This window comes from Salmo salar, chromosome ssa01 (assembly GCF_905237065.1).
Source record: "Salmo salar chromosome ssa01, Ssal_v3.1, whole genome shotgun sequence".
Lineage (NCBI taxonomy): Eukaryota > Metazoa > Chordata > Actinopteri > Salmoniformes > Salmonidae > Salmo > Salmo salar.
This window is the reverse complement of record NC_059442.1, coordinates 73,227,048-73,252,823: the sequence shown is the minus strand read 5'-3', so window position 1 is coordinate 73,252,823 and position 25,776 is coordinate 73,227,048. Positions and strand designations below refer to the sequence as shown.

The following is a 25,776-nucleotide window of genomic DNA, read 5'->3' as shown; positions in this document are numbered from 1 at the left end:
TGTGCATGTTACATATATAAAAGGTGTAATACCAGTTTGGAAAACCAATATGAAATGAATATGCCACCATAATGCAAAACATCTACATGGAGGGTATCCATGTTGGTGAGCTAAACAACATCACCTGACAGTGAATAAATAGTAAAAGTATGATAATACATTCAAATAGACAATTAGATTAAAAAAAGTCAAACCAAGACAATGGTCAATACCAACATGAACGAAGCAGGTCTTTATTGTCGGTCATCATTGATGAAATGGATAACTTGTCAGCAAGCTAGTTCATATAATAAGCAGTTTATTTGATAATGATTTAATTCATGAAACACATTCATGCAAAACCCGTCCTAGATTGGGAAGATCAATAGTCCAGATAAGTAAACGTGGATTGAGGACAGAAAACGTCTTGAATGTACCCATAACAGAATAATATAATTTCTCCCTCTTCCTACCATCATTTTATGTATTCATCGATTCATTACTTTTGTTTTTAGATAGATCTTTAATCAAAGTTAAAGATTAAGTACATGTACATGTACAATAGTTTACTGTTTACATCAGATACTTTATCTTGATGTCCTTTAAAATGTAGGTACATGTAGTCCGTAATACCCTTGATTGGTTAGCATTTCGTTGCACTTCAATTTACATACCATATTTAATTATGAATGTTGTAGTTTGCCATTGCTGCATGTATTTGTTCTGATAACTTTCCATAAGTTCTCTCTCTCACCAAACATTATTTTGAATAATGTCAAACTAAACAAATGCTGTATATTTAACACCACACAAATGTTAAACACATTTTGACTTGTTAGTTTGAATGAAGCAGTATTGTTAAAGCTTGAGGTCTCATCCAACAATTTGACACTTCTGAAAATAAAAGTAAATGAAACAAATGCAATTACTATTTTTTTTCTAAATACTTGATTTATCAAACAAAAATAAAGACAACTTTTTGTCTCAAGAAGTAACTATATTATGTACAATACACTATGGGTAAATTATTATGGAACACCAGTATATTTCAATGGCAAGGCATGGTAAATGCATGGCACATTTCTTAGAAGTGCTGATTGGTGCACACTACAGACGGACCAATTAAAAGCAAACTTTTATTGGTGTGAGCCAATGAAATGGCTTCTTATTAAACTGTGAATGATTGACACATCACATAGCAGCTCTACCTGATTGCATGTCTTACTAAATTGCTCAAGACATTTTGGGGTGATGTCAGAAAGTTGTTGGGGTATTGTACGAACCAAAATAAATTAATTTTAAAACGTTGCATTGTACTATTGTAGATGTATCGCTATATTGTAAGTTGCATTATCCTTGTCATTTGTTGAGAGAAATTATGATTTCCATAAGTTAAATGGTAACACGTTTTATGTGAAGTGCAGACTAACAATGAGAAAAGACAAATAAACAGTGACACTTAAAGTGCAAAATAAATAATATTCTACAGTGACGTTTTTAATATGCAGCATGTAGTAAGGGGACACATATGTTCAGAATAATAGTTCTTTGTAACTGAAATTAGCTAAATCTCTGAAATGTGAATGATTGACTGATGATTTTACACCTGAAGTACAGATTCTGTGAAACTGTATAGCTAGCACCCCCTATTCATGCGTATTAGCTGTAATACAAAATTAACAGAAATCATGTTCATTTGGACACATTCCACAGTATCTATCTTCAAATTTGTTTCTGATTTAATATGCGCACCAAATAGCACTCAACTCCCTATTTAGTGCAGTACTTTTAGTCAAAAATAGTGCACTATATAAGGAATAAGGTGCCATTGGGACATAATGTTAATCTCTGGGTACATCCAGTGAATTCCCCTAAAGAAAAGCCCCTTGTGTGAAACCATCTCCCGAGGTAGACAAGAACACATGCGGACCATTACAAAGCCACATGTAGATACATCGACTTTATCTTGCAAAACGCATTCATTTCGATTCCCCCCAAAATCCTGTTCTATCTCAATGAACAAAGAAAGAGTAATAATAACACTTATTTCTGTAATACTTTACTTAATGTAGTATTACCGTTATTTCAAATGGCGATATAGGTCTACTGTAGGGAACATTTAGTAACACTTGAAGCAGTTCCTCGTGAAGTGTTATACTCTCTAATAAGCACATTCATAGCACTTTATAGATGCATTTGTAGGGCTTAATAAGACTGTATAATAAATACTCTATAATAGTTATCATAGATACGGCACACTTTTTCACTCCAAATGCAGACTTACCAGCTGTGATAGTCCCTGATTGGGTGTGAGAGAGAAATAATAACTCCAAGTGTAAACTGCATATTGCCTTTTTATAATCAAACACCATTTCAGATCTGACTCTTATGTACATGAAGGTAAAACTTTACTTGATCCCCCTTTTGTGTTATAACGCTTTAAAAACATGAATGCAGCTCATAGATGCAGTCATTGAGCATTGTGAAACTTTACAATACAGGTAATAAGGCATGAGAGAGATATTAATGATATATAACAGTCTCTGGCACCTTATTGCTTTATTGTACAGTTTATTTGACTTAATCTTTAAGCTGCTATGAATGCTTGTAAAGCAATACAACAGTTGATAACCCTTCATAAGAAGGAGCGTCAAATAAAGTGCCACCTAAATTACTTCTGAGGTCTGACCTATATAAAGTGAATCCTATAATTTAGCTATATATTATGTTCATATCACACATGATCATTCTAATTTGAAGCACTTCTTTAAGCAAACTAGTCAGTAAGATCAGATGAGGCTGCTGCTCTCCTGTTACAGTTCTTGTTTTGTCCCTGGAAGCGTTTGTGATGGGAGGAACAGATAAGAACAGGTCTTAGAACAGGTCTTATTAAGGCTTTTGAGGGCTGCTGTACTGAGTCAGACTCCATTAGATTCCTCCAGGATCAGGATTTAATTACAGGGGGGACCCCCCATAACAAATCAGGGACCCCACATTTGTCAACGACATGGACGTTGGGCACCATTGTCGTGCAGAGCCGTCAAGAGTCAATGTGTAATTCGAACCCTGCTAAGGAACATGTTCCTAGACTGGAGCAGGGAGGCCTCAGCTGCAGGAGGTTAGTAACACCTACTTCCCTAGTCTGTGCGGCATTGGGGGTCACACCGCTGCCTAGTGCTCCCTATTACTTCTTTTGTTCTTGGGCTTAATTGTAATTTGAAGCAGACCCCTCTTTGTATTCTTAAGCTGAGAGTTAAAACAAAGCGTTTTTGCACAATTTGCGACAAACACATTTGTGGTTGTGGAGTTACTCTGACATACAGTAGATAAAGGGGTGTGTGAAGTGCAGTTTGGATAGACTGATAGATAGATTGCCCTGGGCTAGCCTATATTATCTGGTGGCTGTCTTGCTCTCAGAAGCATCTGACTTCCCCTTAGTGGGTGTGGATGTAGATGACGACGGGTAAAATTTGCCTTGCCTTCTGGGCATCCCAGTGGCGGAGGAGTCCTCGGTCTGAGGCGGTCTGGGTTTTAGCGGAAGTGCAGTCTGTGCCCGCACAGATATGAGCTGCCTACGGACCTCTGTGACTGCAGCCCCCCGCCGTGGGCGCTGAGGGGAGGGGCTGTCGGTCCGGGAGGTGGAGTAGCTGCGGGGGGAGGTGCTGAGGCTACGGGGGGAGGGGAATGCAGAATGAGGGGCTCGGAAGATGACCCCACGCAGGGGGGTTCGAGAGGTGGAGAATAGGGAGGAGTCAGCCCCGGGTCCAGGTCGGGATTGCAGAGTCTGGGACCTCTGGTGCAGTGGAACATTCATGCTTGGGGTCCTGGGTTTGTGAGATTGATGCCTGAAAGACAGAGACATAACACAGAAATAGTCAGAGATCTAGAATGATGCTTTGAATCCTCAATTCTGTTCTAGAATGATGCTTTGAGTTTATAATATGGAGTCTTTCAAATAATATGAATATTATTATCCATTCAGAATATTATTCAAAGGACAGGGTGAACAACACAGTCGACAGAAGGCAGCCTTTGCTTGAGCCCCTATAGATTGAGAATTGATAAGAGCATGTGTTTCCTGTCAGATATGTTATAATTGAACCCACCTAGTATATACAGTTGAAAGTTGTGGCTTGTGGACACCAGCATTGGTGCCAGTTTGGGAGATGGCATCAGATGCAGTAACAGAGGGACCCTGCAGCTTAACAGGCGTGACAGGACGGGGTATCCTGCTTCTTTGACGCCCCCCACGCCTCTCCCTTTCCCCCCCAACACCCCTCTCCTTCCTGGGCAGAGAGTCGTCCTCATCATGGGTGTCTTCCTCTGACTGAGTCTCTGCTGCTGCTTTACAGCCATCATCCGCAGACGAAGCTGAAGAAACAGAAGCCAGTCTTAGCATACGACCTTGTGTCCTTTCCATGACCAGCCGGGCTAGGTGAGGTCGCTTGGCCTTCTGACGAGCCTTGAGTGACTGGGATGCTGCCGACTGGTCCTGGTCCGAGCCAGTGTCCTCCTCAGACCGGGAGAGAACCGGGATTCGGCTCAGTTTGCGAGGCCTGGTTTGTTTGCTAGTCTCTGCCACTTCTTTGCTCTCCACCTGGTGCACTGCCAATGTTTCTGCATCACCAGAGTCCTTAGGTTCTTCTTGTAGAGAAGCCTCAATGTTTTGTTTGAGCTGGACCTGGTTCTCCATCTCTGCCAACATCACGTCTTGGGCAGGCGCCTTCTCAGGGGAAATGGCAATAGGGGTATCCTCTTGTTCAGAGTATAACTTGGTTTCTGTGGAAACGACCAGGACATCCTGGGCTTCAGGTTCTTCGGAGGGACAGAGAATGGGAGAGGAGAGGTTTGACTGTATCTCTGGCGGAGCCTCCGCCCCAAGTTCCGTCTCTTCTTCCTTCTCTTTTTCTAGAGGGATTAACTCCTCATTCTCTTTCTTTGCAACATCCTCTTCCTCATCCTCGTCCTTAGCCATGTCTCCATCTGGGGAACCTGGGGTTTCTCTCTCTGGAACGTCCTCCTTGGACCTACCATCTCTCTTCTCCTCATCCTCATCTTTCTCATCCTCCTCGTCGCTCTCTGGAATGTTCTCCTCAAACCTGCTCTCTTCGTCCCCTTCCTCGACTTTCTCATAGACGTCGCCTTCTGACCCACTCTCCCTCCTGTGTACGTTGTATGTCTTTGGGACCTCACCTTCAGACTCCCTCTCCGTCCCCTTCTCAACAACGTTTTCTGAAAGGTCCCCATCGGATCTGCTCTCCCTACCTTTCTCTTTCTCTCCATCGGAGACATCCTTCTCTTTCTCTCCCTCCAAGCAGTCCTCCTGTTCAGCTGTGGGCTCCTCAACCAGCCCGGGGAGCAGCAGCCTGGGTTGCAGGGTCCCCGAGGAGCTCATCACATTATGGTGGGTGGTCTCGGCAATGTGGAGAAATGTTCGCTCCACTTTGGTGAAAGGAGGGGAGGTGCTAGTGGGAGCAACCACATTGGACGCCATATTGACCAGGATGGCAGTGACGGCTGTCAAAGACGATTTGGGCTCGGACTTCAGCTGGGAGGACAGAGTACCTGGCTCAGACACGTCCAGCAGGCTTCCCAGAGCTCCCAGGGCTCTCTCACACTGGGGTGTGACGGCTGCCAGGGTCCCCTGGTGGCTCCCGGTATCGTCCGGGGGCAGATCACCCACCACGGCAAGGGACTTCCTCATGTCTCCAGGGGAGAAGAGCACCAGGGTCTTGGAGCCTTCCTCCAGCTCCAGGTCCGGATCACCCCCCAACCCCACTCCCGCAGAGACCCGGTGAGGGTAGTCCAGAGGAGGCTCGTCTGCAAGGAGAGTAGAGGGCGCTCCATCATCACCCTCCTGGCTGTGCTCGCTGCTTTTGGGGCTCCCGACACCGCTGTACCCAACCCCGGCCCCATTCATATCCCCATCACGATCCTGCTCAACAAGGGTTCCGGAACCAACCTCAAAAGCGGTTTGGAGAGGCGGAAGGGTGGCGGTGAGCATGGCAGAGAGGAAGTCCACCCGATGTATGCGATGCTGGGCCAGCATGGTAAGGTCAGGTCTCTCTCTCTGGTCCTCCACACTGCCACCCTGGTATGTGTTGATCTGCTCCTGGGCCTATAACATATGACAAAGAGAGAGGCTGGCTGTAGTACATGAGTATCAAAGAACAGGAAACACTTTCCCTGAAGCCTAAGACATAATACATACAGTATATAATAATGAAATATCATATGTATTATCTAACAATGTGTTACTGAAATCAAACAGAACAAACATATTTGAAGAACACCGTCACAAAGACTTTAGTACACGTCAATAAACGCAGACACCTGTAAACAGTTGCAGAGCAGAACCAGTGTATGACCTTAAAAATATGAATCTATTAGAAAAATTCAGATATGCTTAAAATTACTATCATAGCATCAAAACAGCTCACGCAAAGACAACATTTCCGCAAAGTACTTCCCCAAATCCTTTAATCATATTTTGGTTGTATACAAGCCTCTGAGGATTGTCTAGTATAGTTTACATCCATGGATAGAAAAGGCACAGGAAGTCCATACTGTCTGTATGTACATGTTATGTTCTCTGTTTTCTTTTAAATTGCTCAAACCAGGTTTGATTTCAAGTGTGGCCAAGGTGTAGCCATGATTAAAAACAGTGTGTTGCCAAATGTATGTACAGGTGTGAAGCAGATATACAAGATCACATGACATGCTGACATCAAAGTGTTGCAATGTTGTTGATCCAGCAATGTACTAATATACATGTTTTTAAACATTTATTGAAAAAAATTGCTTGATATACATGCTTTTAAATACATGATGTAATACATGACTCTACAGGGTTATTGCGATACAAAAACAAATGCTTATAATATATTCACAAAAGGCGATAGGGACTGTCCCGTCCTCCTTTACTGAGAAAGACACTCACAGATCACGATGTTGTTCAAATAATGGATGACATCTTTTACATTCACTCCAAAGTGTTAGAAGATAATGATTGGTACTGTATTATCTTACACATTCCCATGCCAACCCACCCCACCGCACACATACATTATCTGCAATGAACTGCAGGAGATAATAAGCACAGGTATGTAAGTACTGCGAATCATTATACATCCTAGGAAGAATTTGCGTCAGGAAGGACTTTCATAGAAAAGTCCTCAATGAAACGGAGTCAAAAACATTGTTTCCAAGTGTTTGATATTTGATACCATTCCACCGATTCCATTCCAGTCATTACAATGAGCCCGTCCTCCTGTAGCTCCCCCCACCAGCCTCCTCTGACGTACACACAAGACTGGGGCAACATAATACAGGCTAAAGCAGCATCATTACAGTATATGATTGCATGTAATTTTACATGAAAATGCTTCGGCAGGAAAACTCCCAAAACGCATTTCAACGTTACCAGCCAAACAAAATGTTTGACATGCATGTTTTTAACACATGGTTACCAAGCCCACTAAGGTAATCACTGATCCATGAGTATCCTTTTTTGGTTTGGAAATAAACCAAAGTGCAGAAGATAAACTCTAGACCAACGTACACAAGGACATATCACATACAAATCAGACTTGACAAAATATAGTTCAAGCAAAGTGGCAACCATTATTGTTTATTGTGAGAACTGGACTGAGATCAGGGCCCCTATTCACAAAGCGTCTCAGATAAAGAGTGCTGATCTAGGATACATTTTTCATTTTAAATCCTAATTAATAAGATTACATGGACAGGGGGTACCTGACCTTAGATCAGCACTTGTATTCTGAGATGCTGGATACATACAGCCTCAGAACTGAGCTTAATCAGAGGTTGAGAAATACATTCAGTGAGTTTCATTATTAGATCTCTGAAAAAGTGAAATTGATGGAAGACCAAAAAGGCAAGTGTATTATAAGATATTTTTTGCTCATTATACAATCTATACATGGTCTCAATTCAATTAAACCTGCATTGTGGTGTTTACGCAGCATAGCTCTTCCTTTCCCACGGTCAAATGAAATGACAGAGCGGTGTTGGGTACTGTTAAATCCATAGAATTAGGAATTAGAATACAAATGGATCATGATGAGAGGGAGGGAATATGTTGTGTACCTCCAATCAAGTTTACTTACAAAGTTTCATCGACATGGGTGTCATATTGGCTTAGATTTGATGGAAGGAAGACTTGAATTTAACATTGAGCATCAATCAATGTTTATTGGATCTCTATGGTTAAATCCTACTATCACTGGCCTAAAGCAAGCGGATGATACTCTCGCCTCTGGAACCATATACAGTGCATTCGGAAAGTATTCAGACCCCTTCGCTTTTTCCATACTTTGTTACGTTACAGCCTTATTCTAAAATGGATTAAATAAATAAAAACCCTCATCAATCTACACACAATACCCCCATAATGACAAAGCAAAAACAGGTTTTGAGATTTGTTTGCAAATGTAAAAAAATACAAAAATAAACGTTATTTACAGAAGTATTCAGACCCTTTGCAATGAGACTTGAAATTGAGCTCAGGTCCATCCTGTTTCCATTGATAATCCTTGAGATGTTTCTACAATTTGATTGGAGTCCACCTGTGGTAAATCCAATTGATTTGACATGATTTGGAAAGGCACACACCTGTCTATATAAGGTCCCAGAGTTTACAGTGCATGTCAGAGCAGAAACCAAGCCATGAGGTTGAAGGAATTGTCCATAGAGCTCCGAGACAGGATTGTGTCGAGGCACAGATCTGGGGAAGGGTACCAAACAATGTCTGCAGCATTGAAGGTCCGCAAGAACACAGTGACCTCCATCATTCTTCAATGGAAGAAGTTTGGAACCACCAAGAGACTCTTCCTAGAGCTGGCCGCCCGGCCAAACTGAGAAATCAGGGGAGAAGGGCCTTGGTCAGGGAAGTGACCAAGAACCCGATGGTCACTCTGACAGAGCTCCAGAGTTCCTCTGTGTAGATGGAAGAACCTTCCAGAAGGACAACCATCTCTGCAGCACTCCACCAATCAGGCCTTTATTTCTAGAGTGGCCAGACAGAAGCCACTCAGTAAAGGCACATGACAGCCCTCTTGCAGTTTGCCAAAAGGCTCCTAAAGGACTCTCAGACCATGAGAAACAATATTCTCTGGTGTGATGTAACCAAGATTGAACTCTTTGGCCTGAATGCCATGTGTCACTTCTGGAGGAAACCTGGCACCATCGCTACGGTGAAGCATGATAGTGACAGCATCATGCTGTGGAGATATTTTTCAGCGGCAGGGACTGGGAGACTAGTCAGGATCGAGGGAAAGATGAACAGAGCAAACTAAAGAGAGAACCTTGATGAAAACCTGCTCCAGAGCGCTCAGGACCTCAGACTGGGGCAAAGGTTCACCTTCCAACAGGACAACGACCCTAATCACACAACCAAGGCAATGCAGGAGTGGCTTCGGGACAAGTCTCTGAATGTCCTTGAGTGGCCCAGCCAGAGCCCGTACTTGAACTCAATCAAACATCTCTGGAGAGACCTGAAAATAGCTGTGCAGCGACGCTCCCCATCTAACCTGACAGAGCTTGATAGGATCTGCAGAGAAGAATGGGAGAAACTCCTCCAATACAGGTGTGCCAAGCTTGTAGTGTCATACCCAAGAAGACTGTAATCGCTGCCAAAGGTGCTTCAACAAAGTACTGCGTAAAGGGTCTGAATACTATTGTAAATGTGATATTTCATTTTTTCTTTTAAATACATTTGCAAAAGATTCTAAAAAACTGTTTTTTCTTTGTCATTATGGGGTATTGTGTGTCGACTGATGAGGGGGAAAAAACTATTTAATACATTTTAGAATAAGGCTGTAATGTAACAGATTGTGGAAAAAGTCAAGGGGTCTGAATACTTTCCGAATGCACTGAAGGCCTTCATTCCCCTGCAGAATGGATCCCAGTTTGATCCTCGCATGAGCTATTTCTGCTCCCTCTACTCTGTCTTCCTTCTTCTGCTCCCTCTACTCTGTCTTCCTTCTTCTGCTCTCTCTACTCTGTCTCCCTTCTTCTGCTCCCTCTACTCTGTCTCCCTTCTTCTGCTCTCTCTACTCTGTCTTCCTTCTTCTGCTCCCTCTACACTGTCTCCCTTCTTCTGCTCTCTCTACTCTGTCTTCCTTCTTCTGCTCCCTCTACTCTGTCTCCCTTCTTCTGCTCTCTCTACTCTGTCTTCCTTCTTCTGCTCCCTCTACTCTGTCTCCCTTCTTCTGCTCTCTCTACTCTGTCTCCCTTCTTCTGCTCCCTCTACACTGTTTCCCTTCTTCTGCTCCCTCTACACTGTCTCCCTTCTTCTGCTCCCTCTACACTGTCTCCCTTCTTCTGCTCTCTCTACTCTGTCTCCCTTCTTCTGCTCCCTCTACTCTGTCTCCGTTCTTCTGCTCCCTCTACTCTGTCTCCGTTCTTCTGCTCCTATCCTGTCATGACACAATTATTACTAAAGGAGTTTGGAAATTCTGTTCTCCTTTCTAAAAAAGTCAAATCTACTACTATTACCAGGTAGACTCCTCTCACAAGTAGATACGTTTGTAAACAAACATTGCATAAACATTGCAAGGACAGGTTCAATTGAATTTCATCCTTAATCCCCTCCTTTTAAACAATTACATAAGTGAGCAACAAATATTGACAATATGGACATTTCACACAATCTATAGTTGTGACTGGTGCAGCAAAATGAAGGCATGTTCTTGAAGCAACAAGATCTGTGTCTTCTATCCAGAGTCCAAACAGCAGTATCAAAGGCAAGAGAAATTAAACGATTGACAACAATAAACATTATAAACTATAAAATTATGAAAAATGAATCATTATTGCTGGTAACACTGGTAAAACTGTCAAAACTGACATGAAAAAACCAGATGCAATTGTTTGTGTGCATATGAATAATACAATATTATAGACATGTTATAGGCATTCTACATACATGTTATAAACATTTATATGCGGTAAGACAAAGCAGCATTCCACTAAAATGATGGAATCTATTACCTATCAATCTATTGCTTATCAATCTATTGCCTATCAATCTATTGCCTGTACTGACCCATAATTGACCCTCAGACAGTAAACAATCATATAGAATGAATCTCTGTTCATCTCAACATCCTGGCACATTGACTATGATAAAGCAGCATCCGGAATAGCCATTCAACATTTTGCTATGCTTTGTTATTTTAAATAACAAAACCTTAAACTTGATCAAACAAGAACAATACGTGAGGATGAAGAGGGTAATAGTGTTTGTGGTGATGATGGTAATACACACACACACACAAAAGCCAGTCCTAAAGCACTTTAAGCATGTGCAGATGAAAGCCTGGGCAGAGCAGAAATGAGCAGAAAACTCTTTGCCTAAAAGTCTACCTCTAACAAAGCTACAATACTCAGCGCTTGAATAAAACCAGCATCTTTCAAAAAACAAAATGTCAGTGTACAGTAAAGTGTTGTGTACAGTAAAGTGTTGTGTACAGTAAAGTGGTGTGTACAGTAAAGTGGTGTGTACAGTAAAGTGGAATGTACAATAAAGTGGAGTGTACAGTAAAGTGGAGTGTACAGTAAAGTGGAATGTACATTAAAGTGGTGTGTACAGTAAAGTGGAATGTACAGTAAAGTGGAGTGTACAGTAAAGTGGAGTGTACAGTAAATTGGAGTGTACAGTGTCTGTGGTGTACAAGTTTTTGAAACATGTGGATCGTTCTCTCTCTCTCCTCTTTCTCTTTTCTCACAATACCTATCTCTCCCTCTGTCTCTCTTTTAAAGCTGGGTGATATAGACAAAAATCCATATCGCGATAAATTGCCTAAATTGATGCAAAAACTATAAAAAGAACGATACGTTTATTAAAAATTGCACCACAGTTGTTTTATTCTCCTTTAAACTACTAGTACTACTAACTTGGTTGTAGCCATTAACGATCACATGGAGTGATTTCAGTGCCAACAGAAATTGTATTTGAATTCCATAATTTTTTATTTGTATTAGGATATTGCATTTGAATTGAATATTTTTGAATTTGTAATGCACAAATTTAATAATTTAATTCATAAATTGAACTTGTTTTTCATGATTTGAAACTGAATTGAATGAATATTTAAAATTCATTTTCAATTTAATTGAATATTCAAATTTAATATTTAGATATTCCGATATTGCATTCATTGTCTGTGTATGAAGTTTACAAACTATCATTTCAAGTTGATCAAAGTTTCATATATTCAACTTCTCAGATGCGTTCAGATTCAATTTTCAAATTCAGTTCTCTAAATTCAGATTCAAAACCAGAGACAACATCCTGGTACTTTGCCAGCCAGGACAGGTACATTTACATTTACATTTGAGTCATTTAGCAGACGCTCTTATCCAGAGCGACTTACAGTAGTGAATACATACATTTCATGCATTTTTATTTTTTTTGTACTGGCCCCCCGTGGGAATCGAAGAGGTAGAGGAGAACAGACAGAATCAAACTCTCTCTGTGGTAAACAGAAACTTCTGGCGGTTTCTGAAGCCAATGTTGCATGTTACATACATTTTCTAACTATGAATTTGGCTCTGTTGGCACTAAAATCGCTCCATACAATCACCCATATTAGTAAACTTATTTCATTTCAAACTTCACATTTCTCTAGTATAGGCTACTTATCGTAATGAACAATATCGGTCGGTGTTGATAATCTTCGGTTTATCTTCCCAGCTCTATTCTCTCCCTCCACATCCACAATATCCACTGAGCCGTATGCCTCGTGGAGTGGCCATTTTAGGAGCCTGGGGTTCGTATCCAGTGACCTTGCCTGCATTTCCTCCAGAAGGACGAAACCCGATCCTACAGGCTTATCCGGAGCACAGGGTACAGGCCGGGCCCCAGTTTATTGCACAATAAATAAAAAAGTAATATTTGTTGTAATATTCCCTTTTGTCAAACCCTCCAGTCCACTTAGACATAGCCAGGATTGTGTTTATTTCTGTGACGAGGTGGAGGAGGGAGCAGAATGTATTGTTGTTGTTGTGGTTCGGGAAAAAGCGCTGCATGTGGTTACACAAAACGCTAGCTACAACCCTTACTGGGTTTTTTTATCCATTAGTTTTATTCATTAGTTTGGCCAGCATCTGTTGTATCTGGAGTCGGGACAGGTTGAGGACAGAGTGTCTGGGTCGCGACCCCCCGGGGCTGCCGGGTACCAGGGGTATGTGACGCCGCGAGGGGAGACGGGCGGGGCTGCTCTCGGCGGAGCGGCTTCTCTGGATCAACGCCCCAGCTTCCGAATTACCATGGGGATACTGCTCCGTCTCCAGGGTAGAGGACGAGAACACGTACGACGCCAATCTCCTCAATTGGTTGGGCCTCGGGAAAGAGTGGTGGGGGTGGGGCCTGTCCTCCTCCAACTGAAAAAGACCAATAAGAGTGGAGGAGAAAGGCATCAGGCGGGGGTGTGGCCAAGAAGACTCCGTCTCTTCTCTATCTCTGCTGGCAGGGGAATGTCTGGGTCTCTGTGTGTCTGTGTGCATGTTGTAGTGAGCACACCACACACACACGCACATACAGCAGAAATATAAGGGGAGGGATCTCTTTTTTCAATCTCTTTTTTTAGGGAGGGATAAACGAGACCGACGCACAATGGTTTGGGTTGGGTTTTATTTTGAATGGATAAAAAAAGATGTTGGAGCATTTCAGTGTTTGCCGACTGTTACTGGATATGGATATGCAGGCACAGGGCCAAAGTTGTTCTGGCAAGATATTTAATGGGGTTTCCGAGGGGCTGAGATTGACTTGGCGCTGAGAGAGAGGAGAGAGGAGAAACATATCCCTACTTGTTTTGTGAAACAGTTTTTGTGTGCTGTCTGGAGCAGTTTACCATCTTATCCCATAACATATCTTCTATCAGAACATGTATTCACACAACAGCATTATCCTGCATCATCAGCACAAAATGGTTGAAATGGCTGCTATCTTGAACAGGTCTCTCTTGCAAAATAACTCTTTGTATCAATGAGACAATCATGGTTAAATCAATAAAAAACGCAAACTACAAGGAACTTTTGCTCCACCCATTTCAGTAGCTGCCAAAATGAATGTTATTAAAACTATGGCTAGAATTCAACCATTGCAGATAACTGTTCCTCCACACTGCTGTGCTTCATGAAGTGTGTTTCACTTGCACAGCTGTGTATCCCGGACGGAGGGAATTCATTCTTCATAGGAGATAGGAATCTGCAGTCCTCTTGCACACACTGGATGACTTATTAAATACAATACTACCGGTATAAATAAAACATTATCCATTGACTTTATGACAGCTTGGTAATTATAGGCTTTAGTCAGTGGATAGATGAACCAAATATACAGTAAGCTATGTACTGCACTGTAACTGGTGAAATTAACACTGGGTGTACATAAATTGACCTTCAGAAAGTAACTACCAATGGCTTAGAAGATTAAGAATAAGTATACCATTCATTCAAATTGTGTCCAGTTACATTGTCGACACAGGAAATAACAGGAAATGGCCCACGGCCCAAGATAACATAGACATATACCCGCAGAAAGACAAACACAGATGCAGACGAAGACAGACAGGTGGCCAAGTACATTTCAATTTAATTAGAATTTCAATTCAGTTCAAATGGACCCCAACCCATACAAACACACTCACACACCAAGACACACACCAATTCTCCACCCCGCAGTCCCTTGATCTTACCTGTCCTTGAGCTCCAAAGTGCTCCGACTGTGGCCGTGGTCTGTGTCCACGGCTATGAGGCAGAGTGTGATAACCCGAGTGTCCAGGACTAGCCCCATTAGACCCCTCCCCTTCCGGAAGTGCCACTATGCCTCCTGCTCGCATCTTAGGCCTCACCACCACCTCTCCACCTACAGCTCCCCGTAACCTCCTCCGTTCCTCCAGTTCATCCAGGGGCTTCAGCTCCTCGGGCTCCTCATCGGTGGTGGGCCCCGAGGTGGTGGGCTCGGCACCCGGGCCCAGGAGACCCAGGAAGTCCTGGAGCTCAGTCTCCTTGTCAATGATCACCCACTCCTTGCTGTCAAAGTCTTCCTCCTCGGCGAGTGGTACAGACCGGATGAAGGCGTTACTGTGGGCCTCGGGGTCAGCTGCGGAGGCAGCGGAGACCTCCTGGCCTGGTCTCCCACCGCCACCCTGCCGGTCCCCACCTCCTCCCTCCAGGGAGTGCATCTGGGCCGGCTGGGAGGAGTGCACGTAGCGGGACGGGGATCCCAGGATGTCCATACGAGAACTGGTGGGGAGACCAAACAATCACTGTCCAAAACCTTGGTAATTTGACTGTGTGTATGTATGTGTGTTGTGTTTTAATGCATTTTCAGTGTGTGTGTGTGTGTATGTGCGCATGTGTGCGCACGTGTGTGTGTGTGTGTGTGTGTGTGTGTGTGTGTGTGTGTGTGTGTGTGTGTGTGTGTGTGTGAATACATGTGTGGGGGGAGATCTTCCTGGGTTATACTCAACCTTGTCTCAGGGTAGTAAGTTAGTGGTCTGTTCACATCCCTTAACACTAGAACCGCCTTTTAATTTTAATTTAATTTTGTAAATAAATAAAAGAATCAACCAAAAAAAAACCTATGTCCTGCTCCTTCCCTGACTTCCTAAATGTTTGTATTTTACATTGCTAATTTTCAGACCTTTTTAATCACAAACAGAAAAGTATTTGGAGCATTTTTACCTGTTTTTTTCACACCTATTCCTAACTCAATCAGCCAAGATAATGTGCTGTAGGACACTGGTACCCAGCCAGGCGCTAATGCTTCTCTCTCTCCTCACTGAATGAATGACAAATGGATGAATGGGCGAAACTTGAGCACCTTACTTTATAATGTAATTTAAATTAGACCTAACTGAATGATAAGGAGGGTGAAGAGGTTGATTTAATTTAAAACAACAATAGCGTAATGATGAGTTTGTGTTATGCCTATTCATTAACGTTGGCGCTCAAGTTAATAATTTGACTGAACGCCTTGCAGGTTGATACCATTGTCTTTTACACGTTCTTTTGTAAAAGGAAGCCGTTACAGGACTGTTTTATTTACTGTAACTCTATTACTAATCAAATGTATTGTAAGGGAAACCAAAACATGCTGTGTGTTGCAGTGGAACTTTAGAATAATGCAAAACATATCTTTGACTGCATCCAACTTGATGAGCGGGAAACAAACAATGCCAGTCAGTCTGCACAGCCGGCCCATCAAAACTACACCTAAACTATACCAAAACTATACCAAAACTATACCGAAACTATACCGAAACTATACCAAAACTATACCTAAACTATACCTAAACTACACCTAAACTACACCTAAACTATACCTAAACTACACCTAAACTACACCTAAACTATACCAAAACTATACCTAAACTATACCTAAACTACACCTAAACTACACCTAAACTATACCAAAACTATACCAAAACTATACCGAAACTATACCGAAACTATACCAAAACTATACCTAAACTATACCTAAACTACACCTAAACTACACCTAAACTATACCAAAACTATACCAAAACTATACCAAAACTATACCGAAACTATACCTAAACTACACCTAAACTATACCAAAACTATACCTAAACTATACCTAAACTATACCAAAACTATACCAAAACTATACCTAAACTATACCTAAACTATACCAAAACTATACCAAAACTATACCTAAAACTACACCTAAACTACACCTAAACTACACCTAAACTACACCTAAACTATTACTAATCAAATGTATTGTAAGGGAAACCAAAACATGCTGTGTGTTGCAGTGGAACTTTAGAATAATGCAAAACATATCTTTGACTGCATCCAACTTGATGAGCGGGAAACAAACAATGCCAGTCAGTCTGCACAGCCGGCCCATCAAAACTATACCTAAACTATACCAAAACTATACCTAAACTATACCTAAACTATACCGAAACTATACCAAAACTATACCTAAACTATACCTAAACTACACCTAAACTATACCAAAACTATACCTAAACTACACCTAAACTACACCTAAACTATACCAAAACTATACCGAAACTATAGCCGAAACTATACCGAAACTATACCAAAACTATAGCGAAACTATACCGAAACTATACCAAAACTATACCTAAACTACACCTAAACTATACCAAAACTATACCAAAACTATACCGAAACTATACCGAAACTATACCTAAACTATACCTAAACTATACCTAAACTATACCAAAACTATACCGAAACTACACCTAAACTATACCGAAACTATACCGAAACTATACCAAAACTATACCAAAACTACACCTAAACTATACCAAAACTACACCTAAACTATACCAAAACTATACCTAAACTATACCAAAACTATACCAAAACTATACCGAAACTACACCTAAACTATACCGAAACTACACCTAAACTATACCAAAACTATACCGAAACTACACCTAAACTATACCGAAACTATACCGAAACTACACCTAAACTATACCAAAACTAATTTCACACATAATAAGACTTAGCCTATAGACAATATTAAATGGACAATAATCTGATGAGTGACAATATTAGGCCTATCAGTTGTTACATTGTACATGAAGAGATGGGCGCATCTTGTAATTTACAGATGCATGCAAAGGAGCATCACTTTATCAAATAAAATAAAAGAATTATATATATATTTTTTATAAACAGTGCATTTGAAAAGTATTCAGACCCCTTGACTTATTAAAAAAAAAATATCTTCAATCTACACACAATACCCCATAATCACAAAGCGAAAACAGGTTTTTCGGCCTTTATGGTAGAGCAGCCAGACGGAAGCCACTCCTCAGTAAAAGGCACATGAAAGCCCGCTTGGAGTTTGCCAAAATGGTACCTAAAGGACTGTCAGACCATGAGAAACAAGATTCTCTGGTCTGATGAAACCAAGTTTGAACTCTTTGGCCTGAATGCCAAGCGTCACGTCTGAAAGAAACCAGGTACCATCCCTACGGTGAAGCATGGTGGTGGCAGCATCATGCTGTGGGGATGTTTTACAGCGGCAGGGTCTGGGAATCTAGTTAGGATTGAGGGAAAGATGAACGGAGCAAAGCAAAGAGAGATCCTTAAGGAAAACCTGCTCCAGAGCACTCAGGACCTCAGACTGGGGTGAAGGTTCGCCTTCCAACAGGACAACGACCCTAAGCACACAGCCAAGACAATGCAGGAGTGGCTTCGGGACAAGTTTCTGAATGTCCTTGAGTGGCCCAGCCAGAGCCCGGACTTGAACCCGATCGAACATCTCTGGAGAGTTCCTGAAAATAGCTGTGCAGTGACGCTCCCCATCCAACCTGACAGAGCTTGAGAGGATCTGCAGAGAAGAATGGGAGAAACTCCCAAATACAGATGAACCAAGCTTGTAGCGTCATACCCAAGAAGACTCAAGGCTGTAATCGCTGCAAAAGTTGCTTCAACAAAGTATTGAGTAAAGTGTCTGAATAGTTATGTAAATGTGATATTTCAGCCATTTATTTTTTATACATTTGCAAAAAATTCTAAAAACCTGTTTTTGCTTTGTCATTATGGGGTATTGTGTGTAGATTGATTTGGGGGAAAAAATGATTTAATCAATTTTAGAATAAGGCTGTAACGTAACAAAATGTGGAAAAAGTCAAGGGGTTTGAATAATTTCCAAGTGCACTGTATTTACACAAATATAATGCTGCTGCATCTTGCAGATTTATATGCATCTGATGCATATGCTAAAGAGGAAGACCGGCAACATTCTCTAGCGTGTACTTATAGGCTGAAAGGTCAGGCGGTTCTAGGTTTAAGTGGTGTGAGGGCTGAGCTTTGGAAGAGTGGTTGGGGTTAACTCCTTCCTGGTTGGCCCCGTCCAGGGGTGACATTGGACGGGGCCACAGTGTCTCCTGACCCATGTGTCTCAGTCCCCAGTAGTTATGCTGCAATAGCTTGTATGTGCCAGGGGTCTAGGGTCAGCCTGTCTTATCTGGTGTACTGTGATCTAATGCATTCTCCCAATAATCCCCCTCTATCTCTCTTCTTTTCTTTCTGTGTCGGGTCCTGCGGTCCGAATTGACCCCATTCTGGGTCCAGATCCGGACCGCCTGTTGAGCATGGCTGCTCTATAGCCATCATGGTTACTATCTGACCATGCTGGTCATCTATGAACGTTTGAACATCTTGAAAAAATGATCTGGCCTTAATGGTCACACGTACTCTTAAATCTCCACCGGTACAGCAAGAAGAGGACAGGCCACCCTTCTGTGCCTGGTTCCTCTATAGCTTTCTTCCTAGGTTCCTGCGTTCCAGGGAGTTTGTCTTAGCCACTGTGTTTCTGCCTCTGCATTGCTTGCTCTTTGGGGTATAAGCTGCCGCTTTCAAGGAGCTGCCGCTTTCAAGGAGCTGCCGCTTTCAAGGAGCTGCCGCTTTCAAGGAGCTGCCGCTTTCAAGGAGCGGGACTCTAACCCGGAAGCTTATAAGAAATCTCGCTATTCCTTCTGACGAACCATCAAACAGGCAAAGCATCAATACAGGACTAAGATGGAATCGTACTACACTGGCTCCAACGCTCGTCGGATGTGGGAGGGCATGCAAACTATTACAGACTACAAAGGGAGGTACAGCCGAGAGCTGCCCAGTGACATGAGCCTACCAGACGAGCTAAATAACTTCTATGCTCGCCTTGAGGCAAGTAACACTGAAACATGCATGACAGCATCAGCTGTTCCAGATGACTGTGTGAACACACTCTCCGCAGCAGATGTGAGTAAGACCTTTAAACGGGTCAACATTCACAAGGCCGCAGGGCCATACGGATTACCAGGACGTGTACTCCAAGCATGCGCTGACCAATTGGCAAGTGTCTTCACTGATATTTTCAACCTCTCCCTGTCTGAGTCTGTAATAACAACATGTCTCAAGCAGACCACCATAGTCCCTGTGCCCAAGAACACTAAGGTAACCTGCCAAAATGACTACCGACCTGTAGCACTCATGTCTGTAGCCATGAAGTGCTTTGAAAGGCTGGTCATGGCTCACATCAACACCATTATCCCAGAAACCCTAAACGCACTCCAATTTGCATACCACACCAACATATCCACAGATGATGCTATCTCTATTGCACTCCACACTGCCCTTTCCCACCTGGACAAAAGGAACACCTATGTGAGAATGCTATTCATTGACTACAGCTCAGTGTTCAACACCAAAGTGCCCTCAAAGCTCATCACTAAGCTAAGGACCCTGGGACTAAACACCTCCCTCTGCAACTGGATCCTGGACTTCCTGACGGGCCGCCCCCAGGTGGTAAGGGTAGGTAACAACACATCCACCACACTGATCTTCAACACGGGGGCCCCTCAGGGGTGCGTGCTCAGTCCCCTCCTGTACTCCCTGTCCACTCATGACTGCTATGCGTACGATACACAGCTGTACATTTCGATGAAACATGGTGAAGACCCAACATTGCCCTCCTTGGAAGCCTGTGTTTCAGACATAAGGAAGTGGATGGCGGAACATGTTTTACTTTTAAACTCAGACAAACAGAGATGCTAGTTCTTGGTCCCAAGAAACAAAGAGATCTTCTGTTGAACCTGACAATTAATCGTGATGGTTGTACAGTCGTCTCAAATAAAACTGTAAAGGACCTCAGCGTTACTCTGGACCCTGATCTCTCTTTTGACGAACATATCAAAACTGTTTCAAGGACAGCTTTTTTCCATCTACGTAACATTGCAAAAATTAGAAACTTTCTGTCCGAAAATTATGCAGAAAATTTAATCCATACTTTTGTCACTTCTAGATTAGACTACCGCAATGCTCTACTCTCCGGGTACCCGGATAAAGCACTAAATAAACTTCAGTTTGTGCTAAACACGGCTGCTAGAATCTTGACTAGAGGCAAAAATGTGATCATATTACTCCAGTGCTAGCCTCTCTACACTGGCTTCCTGTTAAGGCTAGGGCTGATTTCAAGGTTTTACTGCTAACCTACAAAGTATTACATGGGCTTGTTCCTATCTATCTTTCCGATTTGGTCCTGCCGTACATACCTACACGTACGCTACGGTCAAAAGATGCAGGCCTCCTTATTGTCCCTAGAATTTCTAAGCAACAGCTGGAGGCAGGGCTTTCTCCTATAGAGCTACATTTTTATGGAATGGTCTGCTTATCCATGTGAGAGACACAGACTCTGTCTCGACCTTTAAGTCTTTATTGAAGACTCATCTCTTCAGTAGGTCCTATGACTGAGTGTAGTCTGGCCCAGGAATGTGAAGGTGAACGGAAAGGCACTGGAGCGACGAACCACCTTTGCTGTCTCTGCCTGGCCGGTTCCCCTCTCTCCACTGGGATTCTCTGCCTCTAACCCTATTATGGGGACTGAGTCACTGGCTTACTGGTGCTCTTCATTGCCGTTCCTAGGAGCGGTGCGTCACTTGAGTGGGTTGAGTCTCTGACGTGATCTTCCTGTCTGGGTTGGCGCCCCCTCGGGTTCGTGCCGTGGCGACGATCTTTGGGGGCTACTCGGCCTTGTCTCAGGGTAGTAAGTTGGTGGTTGAAGATATCCCTGTAGTGGTGTGGGGGCTGTGCTTTGGCAAAGTGGGTGGGGTTATATCCTGCCTGGTTGGCCCGTTCTGGGGGTATAGTAGGATGGGGCCACAGAGTCTCCAGACCCCTCCTGTCTCAGCCTCCAGTAATTATGCGTCGGGGGCAAGGGTCAGTCTGTTATATCTGGAGTATTTCTCCTGTCTTATCCGGTCTTATCCGGTATCCTGTGTGAATTTAAGTATGCTCCCTTTGATTCTCTCTCTCACTTTCTCTCTTTTCTCAGAGGATCTGAGCCCTAGAACCATGCCTCAGGACTACCTGGCCTTATGACTCCTTGCTGTCCCCAGTCCACCTGGTCATGCTGCTGCTCCAGTTTCAATTGTTCTGCCTGCGGCTATGGAACCCTGACCTGTTCCCCGGACGTGCTACCTTGTCCCGGACCTGCTGTTTTCAACTCTCTCTACCGCACCTGCTGTCTCTAACTCTGAATGATCGGCTATGAAAAGCCAACTGACATTTACTCCTGAGGTGCTGACCTGTTGCACCCTCTACAACCACTGTGATTATTATTATTTGACCCTGCTGGTCATCTATGACCGTTTGAACATCTTGGCCATGTACTGTTATAATCTCCACCCCTCAGAGCCTGGTTCCTCTCTAGGTTTATTCCTAGGTTCCTGCCTTTCTAGGGAGTTTTTCCTAGCCACAGTGCTTCTACATCTGCATTGCTTGCTGTTTGAGGTTTTAGGCTGAGTTTCTATATAGCACTTTGTGACATCGGCTGATGTAAAAAGGGCTTTAAAAAACATTGATTGATTGATTGATTCACTCATGACTGCACGGCCAGGCATGACTCCAACACCATCATTAAGTTTGCTGATGACACAGCAGGGGTAGGCCTGATCACCGACACATGGGCAGCAGGTAGCCTAGTAGTTAGAGCGTTGGACTGGTAACCGAAAGGTTGCAAGATCGAATCACCGAGCTGACAAGGTAAAAATCTGTCATTCTGCCCCTGAACAAGGCAGATAATCCACTGTTCCTAGGCTCTCATTGAAAATAACAATTTGTTCTTAACTGACTTGCCTATTTAAATAAAGGTAAAATAAATTTAAAAATAGGGAAGAGGTCAGAGACCTGACTGTGTGGTGCAAGGACAACACGGTCAGAGACCTGACTGTGTGGTGCAAGGACAACAACCTCTCCCTCAACATGATCAAGACAAAGGGAGATGATTGTGGACTACAGGAAAAGGAGGACTGAGCACGCCCCCATTCTCATGGATGGGGCTGTAGTGGAGCAGGTTGAGAGATTCAAGTTCCTTGGTGTCCACATTACCAACAAACTAACATGGTTCAAGCACACCAAGACAGTCATGAAGAAGGCATGACAAAACCTATTCCAACTCAGGAGACTGAAAATATTTGGCATGGATCTTCAAAGGGTTTAACAGCTGCACCATCGAGAGCATCCCTACCTGGTATGGCAACTGCTCGGCTTCCGACCGCAAGTCACTACTGAGGGTAGTGCGTACGGCCCAGTACATCACCGGGGCCAAGCTTATTGCAACCTAGGACCTCTATACCAGGCGGTGTCAGAGGAAGGACCTAAAAATTGTCAAAGACTCCAACCACCCTAGTCATAGACTCTTCTCTCTGCTTCCGCATGGCAAGCGGTACTGGAGCGCCAAATCTAGGTCCAAGAGGCTTCTACACAGCTACCCCCAAGCCATAAGACTCCTGAACAGCTAATCAAATGCCTACCCAGACTATTTGCATTGCCCCCCCCCCCCTTCTACGCTGCTGCTACTCTCTGTTATTATATATACATAGTCACTTTAATAACTCTACCTACATATGCATGTACATATTACCTCAATAACCTCGACACCGGTGCCCCCGCACATTGACTCTGTACCGGTACCCCCTGTATATAGCTCCGCTATTGTTATTTACTGCTCTTTAATTATTTGTTACTCTTATCGCTTACTTTAAAAAAAAGTATTTTCTTAAAAATGCATTGTTGTAAGTAAGCATTTCAATGTAAGGTCTACCTGTTGTATTCGGCGCATGTGACTAATACAATTTCATTTGATTTTAAGGCTGGTGCTGATGCAAAAAGGTCTTTATAAAATCAATTTCATGCATGTATGGTGTACAGAAAGTATACATCTGCACAAAAGTGTATTATAACTTGTCTGCACTGTATAGAGCCCTCACCCTCGTTTATCGTAGACGTCTGGTCTCCCATCTGCGGCGGACAGACGGTCTGACTCTGGGCTGTTGATCCTTCGGTACCGCAGAGCGCAGACCTGAGCACCAGTCATTTCTGGGGGAGCTCCACCCACAGGGGCCTCAGGACACACCCCTCTAGCAGGCTCCTCCTCCGCAGCTAACTGTCCCTGGGGGAATGAGGGTTTCTAGGGTTACCACTGCTAGAAAGCACTGTCAAGAGTTAGACCTATTCTGTTGACTAATTTCAAATAAGTATTATAGCTATATAGCAGCTTGAATTGTACTGTAAATGCGTTACTATTTGCTTTACCATGTTTGAGCACTGTAAATTCATGGTAAACACAGTAACTGAAATATATGTCTTGCTCTATCTACAACCAGGTATGTCTATATCCTCTGAACGTAATAGATGGCAATTGAAAACCAACAAGAAAGTAAACTAGCCCTTTTAATTTATTTCTAACGTTTGAGTATATTTAAAGAACGTAAGGCCATGTTTTACAGTGCTGCCATCACCAAAGCGAGATACACAGAGGATGTATTAGATGTTCCCTCCTGTACCTTGCTGATGCTGATCCTGAGTTGGTTGCGGTTGAAGTCGGTGTCGTTCCACGCCTCGCCTTCCGCCTGGGGTCGTGTCCCCTCGCAAGGCCTGCTGGGTACTGCAGGTGGAGCGTTCTCCTGGTCACTCAGGTGCTCATCTTGTAGAACGTCATCTGTGTTCTCCCTCGGCAGCTCCCCAGGAATCAGAGTCACGTTCACCACCCTGGGAAAGCACAGAACATACACTGATGTTTTTACTATTTATTTATTGATTGCCTTTATTTAACCAGGTAAGTTATTGAGAACACATTCTCTTTTACAAAACGACCAGGCGATTAAATACATTTGTGTTGTCGAAAATATCCTGTACCATTTCAAATGCAAACAGTGTGCTACAAATTCTCATAGTTGCATTCTAATCCTGAATGAATTATCACAACCCAGCTTTGGACTATTTGTTCCGGATTTTTTATGTAAATTAGGCTACAGGTAATGGGAATTGTACAATCTCTTGGCTAGCTGGATGTTTTAATATTAATGTGTCCAAAATGTTCTTAAGTGTGGTCCCATTTGAATTCCTTTCTGCTGTTTAATCTTGTTGATAAGTAGTGGATACACTGTTCAAATCAAATCAAATTTTAATTCAACAGGTGTAGACCTTACAGTGAAATGCTTACTTTCGAGCCACTAACCAACAATACAGTGTAAAAAAATGTAAAATATGAATAAGAATAAGAAATAAAAAGTAACAAGTAACTAAAGAGCAGCAGTAAAATAACAATAGTGAGACTATATACAGTGGGGGTACCGGTACAGAGTCAATGTGTGGGGGCACTGGTTAGTTGAGGTAATTGAGGTAATATGTACATGTAGGTAGAGTTATTAAACTGACTATGCATAGATGATAACAACAGAGAGTAGCAGCGGTGTAAAATGGGGGGGGGGCAATGCAAATAGTCTGGGTAGCCATTTGATTAGATGTTCAGGAGTCTTATGGCTTGGGGGTAGAAGCTGTTTAGAAGCCTCTTGGACCTAAACTTGGCGCTCTGGTACCGCTTGCCATGCGGTAGCAGAGAGAACAGTCTATGACTTGGGTGGCTGGAGTCTTTGACAATTTTTAGGGCCTTCCTCTGACACCACCTGGTATTGAGGTCCTGTGATGGCAGGAAGCTTGGCCCCAGTGGTGTACTGGGCCGTACGCACTACCCTCTGTAGTGCCTTGCGGTCGGAGGCTGAGCAGTTGCCATTCCAGGCAGTGATGCAACCAGTTAGGATGCTCTCGATGGTGCAGCTGTAGAACCTTTTGAGGATCTGAGGACACATGCCAAATATTTTCAGTCTCCTGAGGGGGAATAGGTTTTGTCGTGCCCTCTTCATGACTGTCTTGGTGTGCTTGGACCATGTTAGTTTGTTGGTGATGTGGACACCAAGGAACTTGAAGCTC

At 43.0% G+C, this 25,776-nt stretch overlaps 1 protein-coding gene across 4 annotated transcripts in view; it reads right to left on the bottom strand.

Moving 5' to 3' along the window:
* Nucleotides 1–204: 204 nt before the first annotated feature.
* The window catches only part of LOC106608363 (tau-tubulin kinase 1), a 36,446-nt gene continuing 10,874 nt past the window's right edge, over nucleotides 205–25,776 (bottom strand). For all 4 annotated transcript variants that reach the window (XM_014206270.2, XM_014206283.2, XM_014206275.2 and 1 more), the window contains 5 exons: nucleotides 24,351–24,555; nucleotides 23,775–23,956; nucleotides 14,703–15,252; nucleotides 4,086–6,097; nucleotides 205–3,824 (listed from right to left, as the gene is read on the bottom strand). In XM_014206270.2, the coding sequence (XP_014061745.1) occupies nucleotides 3,371–3,824; nucleotides 4,086–6,097; nucleotides 14,703–15,252; nucleotides 23,775–23,956; nucleotides 24,351–24,555 (3,403 nt within the window). In that variant the 3' untranslated portion in view covers nucleotides 205–3,370. The remainder of the gene's footprint in view (nucleotides 3,825–4,085; nucleotides 6,098–14,702; nucleotides 15,253–23,774; nucleotides 23,957–24,350; nucleotides 24,556–25,776) is intronic.